This window comes from Macrobrachium rosenbergii, chromosome 4 (assembly GCF_040412425.1).
Source record: "Macrobrachium rosenbergii isolate ZJJX-2024 chromosome 4, ASM4041242v1, whole genome shotgun sequence".
Lineage (NCBI taxonomy): Eukaryota > Metazoa > Arthropoda > Malacostraca > Decapoda > Palaemonidae > Macrobrachium > Macrobrachium rosenbergii.
In genome coordinates this window covers 53,064,790-53,083,953 of record NC_089744.1, presented here as the reverse complement: position 1 = coordinate 53,083,953, position 19,164 = coordinate 53,064,790, and the positions used below count along the sequence as shown (strand labels likewise).

Genomic DNA, 19,164 nt, shown 5'->3' with positions numbered 1-19,164 from the left:
TTCCCTTCCCGGGTATGCTCGGCTTTCGAGGATGCCTTGGTGAGGGAAGATAAGGTTCCCAAAGAAACAGTGATCTTCCCCAGGGATCAAGCGCAGTCGGCATGGGTTAGGATCCTATCTGACTGGGAGTGTTGAACACTAGATTGACCCCTCATAAGGGCGGTTTACGATGTTCACAGTAAATGAGGATGTCCCGACTCCTGCACCTCTAAAGTGGCAGAATTAACCCTTCAGGCCGAACAGAGGAGAAGCCTATGCCGCAGCCGTGAGGCGGAGCCTACTTCTCTGCTCTTTCCAACAGATTTAGAATGCTGGACCGGAGCTCCGGAAACCTTTACAGTGGGTAAACTAGATTCGGAGTGCGCTTCGAATCTCTTCAGTGAACAACTACCCAGGCTTCCGGAGTCCCTGATAAAAGCTGAGTATGAGGCTAGGTGCCGTCTCAGCAGATCTATCAATTCCGTCACCTCGGTGGAATTGACGTCTGCTGTTTACAAGGATGAACCTCTGTTCAGGGTCTGACAAAATCACTACTGGCCTCATTCCAGAGTGATTTGTTTGATTTCATTGTGGCAAGGAGGAACTGTCGAAGTTTGTTCTGGCTGGCCAACGACCATCCGTCATGAGCTGAACAAGCTGATAAAATCCTCTATCTGGGGTACCAATCTATTCCCTGAAGATATGGTCAACTCAGTAATCAGTGAGGCCTCAAGGGCCAACAAAATCTTGGATCCGCTGGGGACTCCCTTTAAGAGGAAGTCATCAAATTTTCAGGGCCCCAACCTAAAGGCAGGAAGAGGTCTAGGAGGTTCCATCCTTATAAGGCACCCCAGACCCAGACAATTGTTCAGACAGTCCCGGTAGGTCAGATTGCCCAACCCTCCACCTCAAGGGACATCCACAATCGTTGTACTGAACCAACCGGCCCACCATCCCACTGGTTCAACAACTTATGTTTCTCCTGCTTTCAACCCTACTTACGAGTCCCAGACCTTTCAGGGCTACCGCCAGTCAAAGGGAAATAGAGGTAGGGGAGCTTCAGGTCTAGATCTGGCCCCAGACTCCAATCTCGAGGTAGAGGTTCAAGAGGAACTAGAGACAGCAAGTCTTACAATAAATGAACATCCCCAGGTAGGTGGGAGGTTACGCCTCTTCAGGGACAATTGGACATTCAGTCCATGGGCCCACAGTATCATTCAAAAGGCCTAGGTGGAGCTGGGTAAGGGGACCCCCTCCACTTGTCAGGTTCTTTCAGACTCAACATCAGATCTGTTAGACTATACAGAAGACCTTCTTTTAAAGAAGGCGATAAAGAAAGTCAGACATTTAAAATTTCAAGGACGCTTATTCAGCGTGCCAAAAAAGACTCAGACAAGAGAAGAGTGATTTTAGATCTGTCAATTTTAAATTCTTACATTCAATGCGACAGGTTCCGTATGTTGACCGTCTCTCAGGTGCGGACCTTACTTCCCGTGGGCCGTCACCACCTCTATAGATCTTACAGGCGCTTATTATCATGTTCCAATAGCAAGAAACTTCTCCCTTATCTGGGGTTCAGACTGGGAAGACAGGCTTACTCGTTCAGGGTAATGCCTTTGGACTGAACATAGCGCCCAGGATCTTCACCAAACTGGGGAAGTTGTGGTACAGGAACTGAGATCTCAAGGTATCAAGGTGGTGGCTTATCTGGACGATTGGCTAATTTGGGCCTCCAGCGTCTCCGAATGTCAGAAGTCGACAAAATTAGTGATTCAGTTCCTAGAGTATCTGGGCTTTCATATAAACATAAAGAAATCTCGTTTAACCCGGCAACAAATTTCAGTGGCTGGGCATTCAGTGGGACTTAAGCACCCACAAACTTTCAGTTCCCCAGCAAAATGCAAAGAGATTGCCAAAGCAACAAGGCAGTTTCTCAAGTGCAAGCGAGCCTCTCGTCGCACTCAAGAAAGAATCCTGGGTTCCCTCCAGTTTGCGTCAGTAACAGACCTTCTCCTCAAAGCAAAACTGAAGGACATAAATCGAGTGTGGCGAAGTCGAGCCAATTGCAAATTCAGAGACAAAGTCTCCCTCATACCTCAATCTTAAAGAAAAGACTTCGTCCCTGGGCAATGGCCAAAAGTCTTTCAAATCGATTCCATTACAATATCCCCCTCCAGCCCTGATCATCCACACGGACGATCTCTGACTGGTTGGGGGGCTATTCGCAGTACAAGAAGGTTCAAGGAATCTGGTCAAGCCACTTTCGTCTCTTCCACATAAACATTCTGGAAGCGATGGCAGTTTTCTTGACTCTGAAACGTTTACGTCTGGCCAGGAACATACATATCAGGCTAGTTCTGGACAGTGCAGTGATAGTTCATTGTTTGAACAGGGGAGGTTCCAAGACAAGTCACATAAATCATGTTATGATAGCGATCTTTTCATTAGCAATGAAAAATCATTGGCACCTGTCAGCAACACATCTGTCAGGAGTAAGGAACGTGATTGCAGATTCTCTGTCAGGGCGTCTCCTCTAGAATCGGAATGGTCCTTGGACAAGAAATCCTTCAATTGGATTCTCCAACAGATTCCCGGGCTTCAGGTGGACCTTTTTGCCACAGAATCAAATCACAAACTCACATGTTACATAGCTCCGAACCTGGACCCTCGGGCTTATGCTACAGACGCATTGTCAATAAATTGGAACAAATGGGAAAAGATCTATCTCTTTCCTCCAGTAAATCTTCTGTGGAAAGTTTTACACAAACTCAGGTCATTCAAAGGTCAGATAGCCTTAGTTGCTCCCAACTGGCGAAGAGCAATTGGTTTCCGCTTCTGTTAGAGCTGAAACTCAAGGCCTTGCAAATTCCTCATCCAATATTAACCCAAGTAGTGCAAACTCAGATTGTGTCAGCTTCCTCAAGAATGCTGAATGCCTAACTTTATGGATTTCATGAAGTTTTCGGCCCAGAAAATGCTAATATTGATCCTCAAAACACATTATTTTTGGAATCAGATAAGAGAGAATCTACTCTTCGCCAGTATGATTCAGCAGTTAAAAAACTTGCTATTTTTCTGAAGGATTCAGACGTTCATACTATGACTACTAATCTTACAATCTCATTTTTTAAGACCCTTTTTGACAAAGGTCTGGCAGCTAGTACAATTTCTACAACTAAGTCTGCCTTAAAGAAAGTATTCCTTTGGGGATTTAACATTGATCTGACGGACTCATACTTTTCATCTATTCCTAAAGCTTGTGCCGTCTTAGACCAACAACCCGTCTAAAACGGTTTCTTGGTTTTTAAACGATGTATTAAAGTTAGCCTCAGACACAAATAATGAGTCTTGCCCTTATTCGACTCTTCTTAGAAAAACTTTGTTTTAATTAGCCTGGCTTCAGGAGCTAGAATCTCTGAACTGTCAGCCCCTTTCTAGAGAGCCAATCATGTGGATTTCCTCCCATCAGGAGAGGTTCTACTCTCTCCAGATCAAATGTTTCTAGCTAAGAATGAAGACCCTCTAATTAGGTGGTCTCCCTGGAAGATAATACCCCTTTTAGAAGATCCCTCCTTATGTCCGGTGGTCACATTAAAAGCCTACCTAGAGAGAACCTCTCAGAGGTCTTCAGGTCCACTTTTGTTAGAGAAAATGGTGGAACCATTTCCTTGAATGGCATTAGGCAACAAATACTTTATTTTATTAAACAAGCTAATCCGGATTCAATCCCCAGGTCCATGATATCCGGGCTGTAGCCACCTCAGTTAATTATTTCCAACACATGAATTTTGAGGAAATTAAAAATATACGGGCTGGAAATCCCTAGAGTTTTTAAACGTCATTATCTCAAATCCTTGGAGGCTTTGAAGTTTTCTGCTGTCGCTGCAGGAACATTGTTTCCCCAGAGTCAGCCTAATATTGTTTATAATATTTTATTGTTGGTAATTTGTAATTGTAATTGTTGTATTTTGTTTGCCCTACCAGTTGGTACTTCTCACCTACCTGCCTCGCTTGTATTCCCGTCCTTCCTATTTTGTTGTCTGGGTTTGGGTTGCTTCTCAATCCATTCCTGGCTTTGCCTTATCACCTTAGTTGTTAAGTTTTCACTAAACATTGTTTTATAGGTGATGGTTACTAGTTTGTTTATTAATCTTAAGATTGTAACCACATCATTTTGCATTAATTAAGTTAGTTATTGTCCTTTTGTACTAATTTATTTTTATATTTGCTTTTCTGGATTAGTAAAAAGCATATTCAAAATAAAAATTTTATTTTATCCTTAATACATTAATCCTTTTTATATTTACAAGCTTCTTTGGTCAATTCTCTGCTACTATTTCACTCAGCGACACAGGACAAGCCCAGAAAGGGATTTTGACAAAGGAAAAATCTATTTCTGGGTGAAGGCCTGTGTCGCCTCCAGTGAACCCATCCCTCTCTTTATTTCCCACCTGATCTAGCCAAAAGCTTGGGTGCTATTTCGGGATGGTGCATTGTGGGTAGAATTAGTAGTAGCGGTGGTGGGACCGTTGTCGGCACCTCTTAGGCAGAGGGTTTTGGTGAGGAGGAGTCTATTGGGTTAAAAGTGTCTGTGGTAGTGGCTTCCACTCGCTCCTAGATGACATACCGACATCCTATTAGGATGTATCGATCCAGAGGTAGTAACTCTGGCATCCTATTGGCTTTTTTCTCTGGTATATCTAGCAATACTTATACCTAGAAATGTGTGCTGTATAGGGACATTTCACTGAGCGACACAGGCCTTCACCCAGAAATAGATTTTTCCTTTGTCAAAATCCCTTGTTGAAACCCGTACCCCTGTTTTTGGGTTGGGAATGTCAGAGGGCGATTACTTATTTCCAGTTATCGAAATCTCTAGCCCTGTTTTTGGGGTTGGGCCATCAGATGGCAACTACTTAAATCTAATCATCAATACTTGGCTAAAAGTAGTTGCTCTAGCTGAATTACCTAGGTTTTTCTTGTAATAAATTCAGTATGGCCTTCACCACATGGAGCATAAAGTTAGATGGGATGCTTCCTAACCTGTAGAATTGAAGTAGTTGACAAGGTTGAGCAAAATGAGATACTTATGCTGAGAGATTTTTACCAGAGGAAGGAAGGAAGTTTTTATCCAGCTTTATGCCCATACGCTAATTGGTAATCCTAGATAGGTGATATTTAACTAGAGGCTTTTCTTGCTATGATGATGTAGTATGTAAGATACGATAATGTCTAGTGAGGAGATAGCTGAAGGGCATAGAGGTACATCACCATTATCTATTGAGTAGAAGTAAATGTTAGGCATTTTTCTATTATCTCGTTGGGGCTGTTGCCCTTCTAGCCTGAGTGATTGCCATACTTCTATAGTGTGTGGATAGTATCAAGGAATGATAAATCTATATGGGGAGAAGTTATGCCCATCAGGTTTTTTTTTTTTTTTGTGGGGCATTTTACACAACTTTTTCTGCCCTTATCAGGCGTGTAATCATGGAAGGAGCTTGCTTCGGTAGAAATATTTAAACATTTGTTTTTCCAATCTTGTGATGTGTATGGCTGCATGTTAATTATTTGTGTATTGTTAATATCCAACTTTCAATTATGTTGTTTCTTCAACTTGTAGCCGGCTGAGTTGTTGCAGAAAGATTGGTGAGGGTGTGTATGGTGAGGTTTTCATGACAAAACCAAATCCTCATAACATGGATGGTGCCACTGTGCTGAAGATTATGCCTATTGAAGGAGATTTTGAAGTAAATGGAGAACCTCAAAAGCACTTTAGTGAAATCCTCTCAGAAATCATCATATCATTGTAAGTATTATTGTAAACATATTTGTGTTTAAATGATAAATTCCAGTTATTATTTTGTGACTATGGTGAATGTGTTGTAATTATTATTATTATTATTATTATTATTATATTATTATTATTATTAAGAATTGCTGATCCAACAGCATTTAGCTTGAATAGTCTTCTCTATTCTTATATTCTTCTTGTCTGTGGGTAGGTGGTATAATAGATCTCCAAAGGACATGGAAAGGTATTCTGCTTTTGTTGTTTATTTTACTCTTATGTTTTGATGTGCATGCAGCAGTCGTTAACAGAAAGACTGAATGAAATACAAAGGTAGGCAAGTATTTATAGCAAGAAGGCTGGACTAATGTCTAGGCAGATCAAATTTTCATTGGTCCATTACTACCAAGGGGGGTCTGTTTTAAAGCCTGGAAGTGTTCGGACTTTCTTAGCTGTACAGTATTAATTGGGGAGGATGGGGGAGTTTCTGCTGGTGTATCGCCCACTGGTATTACTGATGTAATGGTTCGCTTCAGTGTGGGGCTATTTGTACATTTTCTTTCTCGTCCTTCCTCACTGGCGATTGGCACCATTTGATTATTTTCTTACGTTGCTGTTTACTATCAGCTGATTTCCTGTGTTTCTTGTCATATTATTGCCTGCTGTTGTACCAGGAATAGGGGTCAGTTCTGCTGTTGGGATAGCTCTCTCTCTCTCTCTCTCTCTCTCTCTCTCTCTCTCTCTCTCTCTCTCTCTCTCTCTCTCTCTCTCTCTCTCTCTCTCTCTGGTGTTTGGTACTGACTGATTACTGACGTTTCTCATGATGATTGTCGGAAGAAATTTGGTTTCCATAACAGTGTTGATGCTGGGCTTTATTCCCATGATATGTAAGGCATGCTCAAAGCCTTACATATCATGGGAAAAAAAACCCTGCTTAAACACTAAAGGAAACCAAGTAAGTCAGGGATGTGTCCTTTGCAACCCCCTAGGAAAAACTTTAGATCACATTGAGAATTTCTTTTTAAATGGTTTTGCATTTTCTTTCAAACAGAGAACTTAGTAATCTTCAGAAGTCCAAAGAAGAGCAAGATAACTGGACTGAGAACTTTGCCCATGTTCTGAACTGCTGGTGTGTGAAGGGAAGCTATCACCAAGATATGTTGCACTTGTGGGATATTTTTCACGAGGAAAAAGGCAAGTTCTTTTAAACGTAATTTGAATTTCTCGCAGTACTGTATACCTTTATTATATTTTCTACCTCACCAGCAATGTTTTATTGGAGTGGGTACTCAGCTCTATAAGTGTGGGATTTTAAAGAATAAAACTGCATATTTGGTACAAACCAATTATTTTTCATACATCTAATAATCAGTGGTTAACATCACCTTAAGTTCAGTACACGAAAAGGACAACGACCTTCTCTTGGCCAGGTATCCCTCTGAGCAACCCCTCTGGTAGTAACAGTGGTACAGTAGTTAAGTCATTGTATGTTGCCCAAGCCTGCTACAAGAAGTCTGATGTTGGGAGTTGGACATTTCTAAGGAAGTAAACCAATGAATTTGTATTGTAAATAGAACTTAAAAAAGATTCTCATTTGTTTAACCCAACCTCATAAGTTTAAATTTGCATGAGTAGATATTTACATGAAAAGGCCTTTTTATTATAAGCAAGGAAATTTAAACCAGGATGCTTTGGTAGGCATCCTTAGTGAACTTGGGTAGAAAATCTTCATACTCATAAAGGGTCTGAAGTAAGACTGGAACTTTTTAGTAGGGCTGTAAAATATCTCAGGTAAAAGGTGAAACAGTTCCTAAAGATCCTGTTTGCTATGTAAGGACCTTATATCAGGAGTGCTAAGATCTTGAGGCAAAGGAATATGGATGAGTCAAAGAGGATAAAAGACTTTATATATTTAGCAATCATTGATTAAAGTCAGATCCAAACTTCATTACCTCCCAAAACATTTGGGATGCTTGAAATTTAGGTGAGCCCTCAGAGGATAACTATACCAACCAGGAAGGGACAAAAGCAGTGGTCACAAATGGATAAGGCAGGTAGCATGGAATACTTGCCAGTACATACATAACATCTTCAGAATATCTTGGTGGAAGAAGGGAGGGGAGTAAAGACATAAGTAGTGTCAGATTCCTCAAAGGAGTTTAATTCAGGGCGTCATAAACTGAAGCATGTAAGGGTATGAGAACCTGTGGTAATGCTGTATATACACTTTGAGAAGGCTTCAGTCATCATAGTTGGTTCAGCCTAATTGTGACAAACTCAGCTTTTTTAATGGCCTTTACTTGCACAAAGAGAATTAGTATCTACTTCCTTTCGACTTCCCTCCTCCTCTCTCTGATCGACTTCTCCTGCACCTGATTTATACCCAAAGCTCTCCAAAGCACTTAGCTCTACAAGAGGAAATGAGGAAGATGATGGACAAAGGGGCAGTGGAAAAGGTAGTTCATCCTTCTCCAGGGTTCTACAGTCGAGTTTTCCTGGTACCAAAAGCCTCTGCCGATTTGAGAACGTGATAGATCTCTCAACTCTGAACCTTTTTGTCAGAAAGATGAAGTTCAGAATGGAGACTCCTCGGATAGTCTTAGCAGCTGTAAGGGACGAAGACTTCATGTTGACCGTCGACTTGAAGGACGCATACTTTCAGATCCCTATCCACTCTTCGTCCAGGAGGTTCCTTCACTTCAGTCTTGGGGAGCAAGTGTTCCAGTTCAGGGTCCTTTGCTTTGGACTGACAACAGCTCCACAAGTGTTCACAAGAGTCTTTGCCCTATTGTCGACTTGGGCTCATGTTCAGGGGATTTGCCTGTTCAGAAATCTCGATGATTGGTTGGTCTTAGCAAGTTCCCAGGAAAGGCCGATTCGGGACAGGGACCGTCTTCTCCAGTTTTGTCACAACCTAGGTATCGTGATAAATCTGAAAAGTCCAATTTTCTTCCTAGCTAGAGGATTCTGTACCTGGGAATGGTGATAGAGACAGCCTCATCGAGAGTTTTCCCTTCGGATCAGAGGATAGAGAGGTTCAGGGCAGTAGCTTGCTCCTTCCTTTCAAAGAAAGAGCAACCAGCTCACCAGTGGCAAGTAGTTCTGGGCCTCTTGACTTCTCTGGAGAAGTTGGTCCCTCATGGGCATCTTCATATTCAGTCCCTGCAGTGGAGACTAAAGGAGTTTTGGTCCCCAGCAGGAGACTCCCCTCAGCTCCAGGTCCTTCTGTCAGCAGAGGTAAGAAGTAACCTCCTGTGGTGGTTGGACGATCAGAACATGACGGTGGGAGTTCCTCTTCATTCGCCCCCTTCAGATCTTCTCTCTGTTCTCGGATGCATCCTCCGAAGGTTGGGGTGCTCATCTGGAAGAGCTCCTGACTTCAGGGGTGTGGAACGCTCAGGACAAGCGGCTCCACATCAGCATGTTGGAGTTGAAAGCTGCCTTCCTGGGTCTTCAGGAGTTTCAGGATAGGGTAGTAGGTCACTCCATTGTTCTGATGTCTGACAACACTATGGTGGTAGCGTATGTGAACAAAAAGGGTGGGCTGGTGTCACGCCAACTTCACTCGCTGACAGTCAAATTGCACCAGTGGGCGATTGACAACTTGGTGGAGCACATGGCCAGGTATATTCTTGGCAAAAGGAATGTAGTGGCCGACAAGCTAAGTCATCAGGGACAAGTTCTAGATATGGAGTGGTCTCTGCATCAGGACATAGCAGACAGGCTGTTTCATCTGTGGGAAAGAGACCCATGTTAGACCTCTTCACTACAAGGTTCAACACAAAACCAGAGGCCTATTGTTTGGTGGTCCCGGATCCATTCACTTTGGTGGAGGATGCCTTTCAACATCCTTGGGACAACCTGGAAGTTTACACCTTCTCTCCATTCTGCCTGATCTGTCATGCCCTAAACAGCATGATGAGTTCCAAGACTCTCAGGATGACCCCAGTAGCTCCTTTGTTGCCCCAAGCAGAGTGGTTCCTGGACCTCCTGTCTCCACTGTCAGCGGTGCCGTGAGAGATTCCCCCTTGGCACAATCTTCTCTGCCAACCTCATGTCAGAGGTACCACCAACCAGTAGTCCCTGTCTCTTCACAGCTGGAGGTTATCCAGTATCTCTTACGAGTGAGAGGTTTTTCTTGCAGAGCAGCAAATCAGATGTCCGGCTACCTCAGGAGATCTTCATCGGCCATGTATCAGAGCAAGTGGGCCATCTACTGTGATTGGTGTCGTCGATGGGGTTTTTCTCCACTCGGAACTTCTGTTCAACAGACAGTGGACTTCTAATCTATCTCAGAACAGAGAAAGGCCTTTCTGTTTCTGCTGTCAAAGGCTACAGGATTAGTTCTCCGTCTGAAAGACGTGGACATCTCTTCATCCTGGGGAATCTCTATGTTGCTCAAGAGCTTTGAGCAGTCTTGTTCTCCTAGGGAACGCAAGCCTCCTACATTGGACCCAACTCTGGTACTGAGTAGTCTCATTCGAGCTCCTTTCGAGCCACTATGTCAATCGTCAGACAAGGATCTGACTTTGAAAACTGTTTTTCTCCTGGCCTTGGCTTCCTCGAAGAGAGTTGGTGAGCTCCATGGTCTAGATTATGATGTTTAACACACCAGGGGTTGGGGGTCTGTGGCTTTCGAATTTGTCCTGGAATTCGTGGCTAAGACTCAAAATCCCTCGGTTCACGATGATAGATTTGCCTCGTTTTCCATTCCTTCCCTTAGGGATTTGTTAACAGCGATCCTCAAGAGTTACTGCGTTGCTATCTGAAAAGGACTCATCAACCAAGACCTAGGTGCTGCAGACTTTTTGCTAGCTCAGGCCGAGCCAAGAAAGAAGTGTCCAAGAATACTGTTTCGTTTTGGCTGTGTGAGGTAATTAGGCGAGCCTGTGCCTCATCGTCAGGTTCTGTCTCCAATACCATGCATGCTAAGGCACATGGCATCAGAGGAATAGGTTCCTCTCTGGCATTTAAGAAGAACTTGTCTGTTCATAGGATTTTGAATGCTGGTTCTTGGCTTTGTCAGACAACATTCACTTCCTTCTACCTGAAGGACATTGCCCACAGGTATTTGGACACTTTTTCATTGGGTCTGGTTGTGGCTGCTCAACAAGTTGTGTAGCTCATCCAGGTCCCCTGGCAGGACTGTTTGTATCTTGCCTAAGATGAAAGTGTGGGAGAGATAATGAGTGAGATGACTGGTCTCATTTCTTTTCGTTTTTCCTTTCTTCTCTACCTACGAGCAGTTTTGAAGAATAAGACGCATCATACGCTGGAACTGGCTTGATGCAGGTGAATGTTGCAGCCATACTGTTACAGCATTTTTATGTTTCATACAACATACAAATATGCTTCTTAGTAGCGTGTACTTCTCTCTCTGGCAAGGGGGTGAGAAGTGGTGACATGGTTTGTTGCTTGAACAGATATAGTTCTCTTTGACTTCCATATATGCAATGAATCTAGCTTGCTGCATTGTATTTTAACCCATTGGACTGGGTTTTAGATACCCACATCTCTAACATCTCAGAGGCTTAGGTCCTGTTCCTTAGAACTCTTAATTTCTAGGAAGGGTGATCAGGTGCTCCAAACCTCCAGTCAGCTCAGGATTCTCATACCTCCCTCCAAGTGTGAATCTATCCTAATGTTAAGACCGAAGGTTTGTTCCGCGTATGAACTAATGACAAATTTTTAATTAATTTGTATTTTTCATAGCTAACAAACCCGAGGTCTTAACATAGACTGCCCACCTCTAGCCACCGCTTTTATGTCTTATCCTGGGTTGGAAGAAAGGCTGAATGTGTCTTGAGGTTCCAGCTGGGTATCTGACCCGCTTCCACCTCATCTGTGTATCAGATGCCAGATGCCACAGATTCCTTGTATATAAAAGTTTTGATTGTTTTTAAACCAGTTTCCAGCTGGCGCCAGAAGAGTTACCCTAATGTTAAGACCTAGGTTTGATAGCTATGAAAAATACAAATTAATGAAAAATTTTTCATTTTATCAATTTTTCAATGTGCTGACACTTCTCAAGGAAGTTTAGAATTTACAAGGTCATTAAGTTGATTACTAAGTTTTTAATCAAAATTTATTCCTTTAACTAAAAAATAATTTTGTAAGAGAAACATAGGACCTCATTTTAGTAAGGGAAGAAAAAAAAATCCTGACACCTTATTGTGCAGGAGAATAATTATATTCATGATCATCCTTCAGTAAATGTTAATGTTTCATGGATAAATTGCAGCCATTACATATATTTACTTTAGTTTAATTTGTTGCCCAATAAGCACAATACTTTTAATAGTCTTTCAGCAGTTTTCTAATGGATTTTTGTGGCAGTTTAAAGTGAGAATTTCAATTTATTCAGGATGTTGTTGCTTTTAATCACCCATTTTAATTTTAAGGGATGATGGAGGCCCAGTGGCTAAAATTAAGCCAAGAAATTTTTGCACATTATCTTTACTTGCTTAGGTATTTTTAACATCAATTTTGTTCATGAGACTTACCTGCCAGATATATATATAGCTGTATTCTCCGAAGGTCCGACAGAATTTCAAATTTCGCGGGCACACGCAGTGGCCGGTCAGGTGGTTAGTACCCATTCCCGCCGCTGGGAGGCGGTATCAGGAACCATTCCCATTTACTATTCAGATTTTCTCTGTCGCCGGACTGTCAACACCTGTTGTCAGTTCCTCCGCCTTTGGATTTCGAAATTTGTTGTCACTTAAGTATTTTGGTTGTTTTTGGTATTCGACTGGATCTGTGACTTGGCATACGCTCTTTGTGGACCGTTTTTGATTTTGCTTTTGACTTTTCTTATAATTAAGATGTCTTACCTCTAGCTATCGAGTCTGTAGCTTGGGTGAATGTAAGGTGAGGCTATCGAAGACTTTGATAGTTCCTCACTCTTTATGTATATATGTAAGGGTGTTCAATGCTCTATGATAATCGGTAATGAATGTGTGGATTGTCTGAGGGTGAGTGGAAGTAATATGAAGCCTATATGCTTAAATTGGAGCGTGATAGGCTGAGGAAATCTTCCTCCTAGAGTGCATCCTTAGTTGGACAGTCAGGGTTTTCTCCTACTAGTAACCCTGTAATACTTTTATTACTAACCCTGTAGTTTGTTGCTGCAGAAGGTAATTCCCTGGCTCTCGTGTGGAGTCAATGCGTGCTCTTGAAACTAAAGTGAATGCAATTCAAACGCATAGTGTTAGTGCTAGTGCCCCTAGTGTTGTGGAGGGGGCGTCAGATCGGCCCTATAATGCCTCTAGGCCTGGACCTCTGTCGAACTCCCAGGACCAGGGAGGGGGCATGTCGAAAGTCGCATGAGGGTTACGGGGCTTCCCACCGATCTGGCGTCCCTTGGCAGGTCCTGATGACGCTACCCAGGCTGCCAGGGATCGTGCTCAGGCACGCATCCTGAAGGATTGCTTCTCGTCCTCCGACACGTCCTCCCCGCCTCGGGGTTGGAGCTCTCGGTTGGACTCTCGCCCTCTTAAGAGAAGCTTAGAGGAGAGGGCTTCCGTCCTCTTCCTCTAGACGTTTGTACTCTTCCCCTGAAAGTTGCGTGGAACTTCCTCTGCAGAAGAGAATAAAGTGTTTTTCGATGATCACTCTACTTGACCCCCTGTCGCTAAGGCAAGGGCTAGAGCTTCTTCCCCAGTGGAAGGAAGTATACGTCTCTCGCCCCTTTCCTTCTCTCAGGTTCAGCCCTTCTCCCGAGAGTGGCTTCTCCAACGCGTAAGATTTTGTTGGGTTTGCAACAACAGCTGCATGCTCTCATGAACCTTTCAAGATTCGTATCTGCCTGTTAAGAGGTACAGACTTTCACCTTCGTCTCCCGCTTGAACGATACAGAGCGTCTGTCGTCTAGAGAGAGTGTTTAGTGGCTTCCTATTCGTCTTCCCGAGTTGAGGTGTTGGCCTTTTCTCTTGTCTCGCGCCAGGAGCGCGTCTTGCTCTTCGTGCGCTTCTCACGCGTCACACGCTCCTCACCTTGGCGGCTCGGCGCCGCCCTAGCCATGACGCCGCGCGCCACGCTGTGACTCTCTTCTAGTACTTGCCACGGAGCCTCTCGCGCGTCACGCCATGACGCTCGCGCTCGCGCGCTGCCGATAGCTTCAAGTCTTGTGTTGACACCGCTCCAGTTGTTCATCATGTCGCACAACTACCCGCTTCAACATCTGATGTCCTTCTTAATTTAGCCTGTACTTGCTTGCAGTAGCCTATATATACTAATTGGAACGATACAGAGAAGATTAGCATGGCTCTTGCGCAAGGATGACACGCTAATCGTGAAGCGTTCCACATTTTTATGTTTACTATCGTTACTCTGGTTGATGACTTCTTCGTTCGCGGGAGTTCCCGCTTACGTGTCGGGCGAATCGGAACTACTTTCACCACTCACTCAAGACCCTCCAGCTGCGGAAGAACATCCTCTTTCGTCACAGCCTTTGTATGAAGAGAAACTTCTTTCGTCTTCTTCTTCCTCTGATTATCAGACTCTGGCTTTTTCTTAAGGATCTGTTTCCTGAGACTTTTCAACCGTCGGCTCCTCTCTCTCCACCTTCGCAGTTGTCTTTGTCTTAAGGGGGCGTTTGACTAAAAAATCGGAAATAACATTTTCTGGGATATTTTATATATGGCATCATACATATCCTGACTATCTTCTCAGAAAGTTTTATTTAAAAGTTCGCCACAGTTAGAAGTTATAAACAAAACAGTAACCTATCATAGTCAAATTACATTTTTCATATAATGTAATGATATTGTCAGTATATCGGTGGTAATTTCCTTTTAGCTATGAAATAATATCTAATGCGATCTATGGCAACCCTGTGGACATAGTACGCATCAGCGAAAAGACAGGAATGCCGCAGGGCAGTCAGTGGCAGTCAGTCAGTAGCAGCTCAGAGCTTGACTAAGTAAAACGTCGCTGGCCAACCTCAGCCGTGTTTTGACACTCTCGCTTCATTTAGCTTCATTTAGCGAAGTTATATTACTTTGCAGGTCTATTTTTTGGCTTTTCATTATGTCATAAAAACATCAAACTGTGTAACGGCAAGCAAATAAATACACAGAGAAGCAAAAATATCGTTTTTCTCAAAACTAAAGTTATCGACATTCAAACTGCATCTCCTTCATAACGCTTGCACCGATCTCAGATACAAAAAGTAAACGAAAGCTAAATGTTTGCATAACAAAGGGGCTTCCATGGGAAGCAACACGAGACCCGCACCTCGAGAGAGAGTTTTTTTTTCCCGAAGAATGTCACTTCCAAGAGAGGTAGCAAGTGACTCCCTTCATCTCCAGACTCCCTTTGCAACCAGGCTTCATTTTGCACAAGCCTGGAAAGAGTGAGGGGCAGACGTTTGGTCCCTCCTACTGTTAGAGAGAGGTTACTTGATTCCCTTCCTGTCTCCTCTTTTGTTTTTGTTTCCCAACTGCCTTCCTGTCAAACAGAAAATTGTTTGACCTGCTCGAACAGATGTTCGAGCGGAGAGCAGTGGAACAGACCTTGGACTCGGTGTTCCCGGGATTTTACTACAGATGGTTTCTAGTCCCGAAACTTTCAGTAGGCTGGAGACCCGTCTTGGACGTCAACAGGTCGAACAACTTGGTCCGGAAGGAAAAGTTCAAGATGGAGACCTCGCAGCCAATACTAGAGCCCTTCATCCCGGGATTGGATGGTATCTTTGGATCTCCAAGATACTTATCTTCACGCCCCAATTCATCCACGTTCGGTGAAGTATCTCAGGTTGTCTTGGGGACTAGGCGTACCAGTTCAGGGCTCTCTGCTTTGGACTCTGCACAACGGCCATACCACGTTGAAAACACCGCTTCGTCCGATCAGCGAAGTTAAGCAACGCGTTGGGTCTGGTCAGTACTTGGATGGTTGACCGCCTGGGAACACCAGATGCTGTTGGCGTCACATTTTGCTCCGAGGGTGTTTACATCGTCTCATGAAAAACGTTGCGATGCAGTTGCATCTGTCGCACGTCAGGATCTCACTCTACTTGGACGACTGGTTGATTCGGCGTCGTCGGCGAAGCGTATCTGGAGGACCTTCAGTTGACTCTGCAACTCGTGAAGTCCCTGGGACTTCTGGTCTGTGGAGAAAAGTCGCAGCTGAACCCCTCACTGTCCATTGTGTCTGGGAATTCAGATCTATTCAGCGGCTTTTATAGCGTCTCCGTCGCAAGAACGGCAACTTCTATGTACGAAAAAGTTTAGGCCTTCTTGGAAAAGGAAACATGCTAGGTGAAGGAAGGAATGAGTCTGCTGGGGACCATTTCCTCGCTGGAGAAGTTTGTTTTCTGGGAGTCTGCATCTCAGGCCTCTTCAGTTCTTTTGTTGGAGAACTGACAAAGCAAGGAAGACTTGAAAGAGGAATTGAGAATTCTTCCTTATATAAAGAGGATCTGTGGTGGTGGCTCGATCCAACGGAATTGCAGAAAGGATCTCCCTCAAGCTTCTGAACCCCAACCTAGTGTTGTTTTTCCGAAGGGTCAATCAACAGGTTGGGGGCAACACTAGAGGAGAGGAAGTGTTAGGAACCTGGAGAGAGGAACAGGTGTCCTGGCACATCGACTTCAAAGATTTGGCGGCTATCTTTTAGCTCGCCAATTCTTGAGGTCCAAGTTTGCAATCGTGTAGTTCTAGCAAACTCGGACAATACTACTTGTTCCCTGTTCAGCCTTGCAAGAGAGATTATTCTTTGAGCCTATGCTCGCAACATTTCGATTCTCACAAGTTTTGTTGCAGGGGTCGAAAATGTTCGAGCAGACCTGCTCTGTTGGCGCCATCAACTCCTGCCGAAGGAATGGACCCTTCATCAGGAGGTTTGCCAAGATTTTTGGAAATTTTGGGTCGCCATCTTGTGGATATTTTCACGACCTCAAGAACAGCGAGGCTCCCTCTATAAAGCTCATCTGTACTCGACCCTGGGGCAGTTGCGATAGTTGCTCTTCCCTGGGATTGGACGGGAATAGATGTTTACGCCTTTTTTCCCCGTTCTAAATTCTGGGAGAAGTCATACGCAAGTTCGCGGCCTCACAAGGGACGAGGATGACTCTCATCCCCACGTTTTGGCCTTCGAACCACTGGTTCTCGGAGTTTCTCTTCTGGTTGGTAGACGTTCCGAGGACCCTTCCTATGAGAGCAGACCTGCTCATACAAACCCACTTCACGAGATATCTTTGAATCTCCCGCTCTGAACCTGACTGCTTTCAGACTATCGAAACTTGGTCAGGCGAAGGGTTTTTCTGGCCAGGTGGCACGGGCCATCGCTAGAGCCAGAAGTTCTTCATCTAAAGGATATATCTAGCGAAGTGAGCAACCTTCAAAGGTTGGTGTAGAAAGAAGGGCTTTTCCTCTTCCTCTATCACTGTGAACCAGGTTGCGGATTTTCTCCTTTACTTAAGAGAAAAACTCGATATAGCAGTTCCGACTATCAAGTGTTTTCGGAGCATGCTTTCGATTGTATTCAGACACAGAGGATTAGCTTTGTCTGACAATAAGGACCTCCACGATCTTACGAGCTCTTTCAAGACGTCCAAGGTTCCTCAGCTGATTTCCCCTGCTTGGAACTTGGACGTAATGCTCAAGTTTTTGATGTTTAGTCCTTTTGAGCCTCTCCACTCTGCATCTCTTAAGGATGTTACTCGAAAATGGCATTCCTCACTGCTCACGGCGAAGGGAGTGAGAGAAGTTCGAGGCCGTCATGTGGGCTTCAAGGAACACAATGCTGTCTATTCTTTAAGCCCAAAGTTCTTGGCTAAGAATGATAGGTCTTCTAACCCTTGGCCTAGACACTTTGAAATTAAAGGTTTAGCAGACCTTATTGGACAGGAACCTGAGGGGAGTTCTATGTCCAGTTAGAGCTCTCAAGTACTACCTTAAAAGAACACAGGACACTCGTGGTCCATTGGATGTTTTATGGTGGTCTGTGAGACAACCAGTTAAACCTATGTCGAAGAATGCACTGGCATTCTTCATTAGGGACGTCATTAAGGACGCACACTCTAGTTGTGACGACTCCAACTTCAAGTTGTTGAGAGTTAACGCTCACGAGGTGAGGGCAGTTGCTACCTCCATGGCGTTCAAGAAAAATATGGTACTCAGTGACATTTTTAGTGCCACATTTTGGCGAAGTCAATTCGGTGTTTGCCTCACACTCTTGGCAAGATGTTTAGGTAGCATACGAAATTGCTTTTCGCTGGGACCTTACATTGCTGCTTCAGCAACCTTGGGGACAGGGGGTAACTCTGATCCTATCCCCTTTTTAATTGTGTTTTTGTGGTTGTTGGGTCGACTACTGGAGGCAGTCTTCCCAATCCCTTGCAAACTAACGCTTTAGGTGTTGGTTAGGTGGTTAGTAATGCTCTTTTGTCCTCTTTGTATGGGCTATGATCTAGTCACATTGTGGTCACGCCCCCGTTGACAGATCATCTAGAAGTCGCCAGCTATATAGGTCACTACCTCGCTGGGGTCTCTAGTAAAGCAGAAGCAGACTAGAGTGACAGTAACCACTCAGTCAGCTACGCTATCAGATAAGGAACCAAAATAATTTTACCAATAATTGGTTTTTCCCCAATTCTTGGCTGTCTCTACCCCCCAAAGGTGGTATTCAGCTATATATATATCTGGCAGGTAAGTCTCATGAACAAAATGATATTTTAATGATAAAATAAAGTTTGTTCATACTTACCTGGCAGATATATATATTTATATTGCCCTCCCTCCTCCCCAGGAGACAGTGGCGTTAGAAAATCTGAATAGTAAATGGGAATGGTTCCTGATACCGCCTCCCAGCGGCGGGAATGGGTACTAACCACCTGACCGGCCACTAACATGCATGAAATTTGAAATTCTGTCGGACCTTCGGAGAATACAGCTATATATATATCTGCCAGGTAAGTATGAACAAACTTTATTTTATCATTAAAATATCATTTTTACTCTAGAAAAGTATTTCCCAGTTATGTTTCATAAAGTTTCTGTATGGAGATATATGGTATTCCCAGAAACAAACTTACTTTGCTTACATATAAATAGGAATTTATTAATTTTCAAATATCACTCTTAGTTGGTAATTTTTTGCCTCAGTATTCATTTTTCATAAATGAACTGGTTTATACTTTTATGAATGACTGGTTCTGTGTATGTCTTTTGGACAATTTCTTGGTTAATATATGATAACTTACCTGGCTAAAACTATATTGATGTTACAGGTAATTGAAATTGTTTTCTTCCCCTTAGGATCTGAGAATGATCGCCCTGATATCTTCCCGAACACCCAGTTACACATAGTACTTGAGTTTACCCATGGTGGAAGAGATTTAGAAGGCTTTGTATTTAATAATGCTGGGCAGGCTCATGCTATATTCCTCCAGGTCA

The 19,164-nt window shown here is 43.6% G+C and overlaps 1 protein-coding gene, 1 non-coding gene and 1 pseudogene across 6 annotated transcripts in view; all 3 read left to right on the top strand.

Annotated features, from left to right (window-relative positions):
- The window catches only part of LOC136834666 (uncharacterized), a 155,720-nt gene that overhangs the window by 85,796 nt on the left and 50,760 nt on the right, over nt 1-19,164 (top strand). For all 5 annotated transcript variants that reach the window (XM_067097261.1, XM_067097273.1, XM_067097255.1 and 2 more), the window contains 3 exons: nt 5,600-5,785; nt 6,819-6,961; nt 19,027-19,160. In XM_067097261.1, the coding sequence (XP_066953362.1) occupies nt 5,600-5,785; nt 6,819-6,961; nt 19,027-19,160 (463 nt within the window). The remainder of the gene's footprint in view (nt 1-5,599; nt 5,786-6,818; nt 6,962-19,026; nt 19,161-19,164) is intronic.
- LOC136838400 (U6 spliceosomal RNA) lies at nt 13,978-14,080 on the top strand. Its single transcript, XR_010852980.1, has one exon. It is a non-coding gene; the product is annotated as a U6 spliceosomal RNA (small nuclear RNA).
- On the top strand, nt 15,576-15,694 carry LOC136838383 (5S ribosomal RNA; annotated as a pseudogene).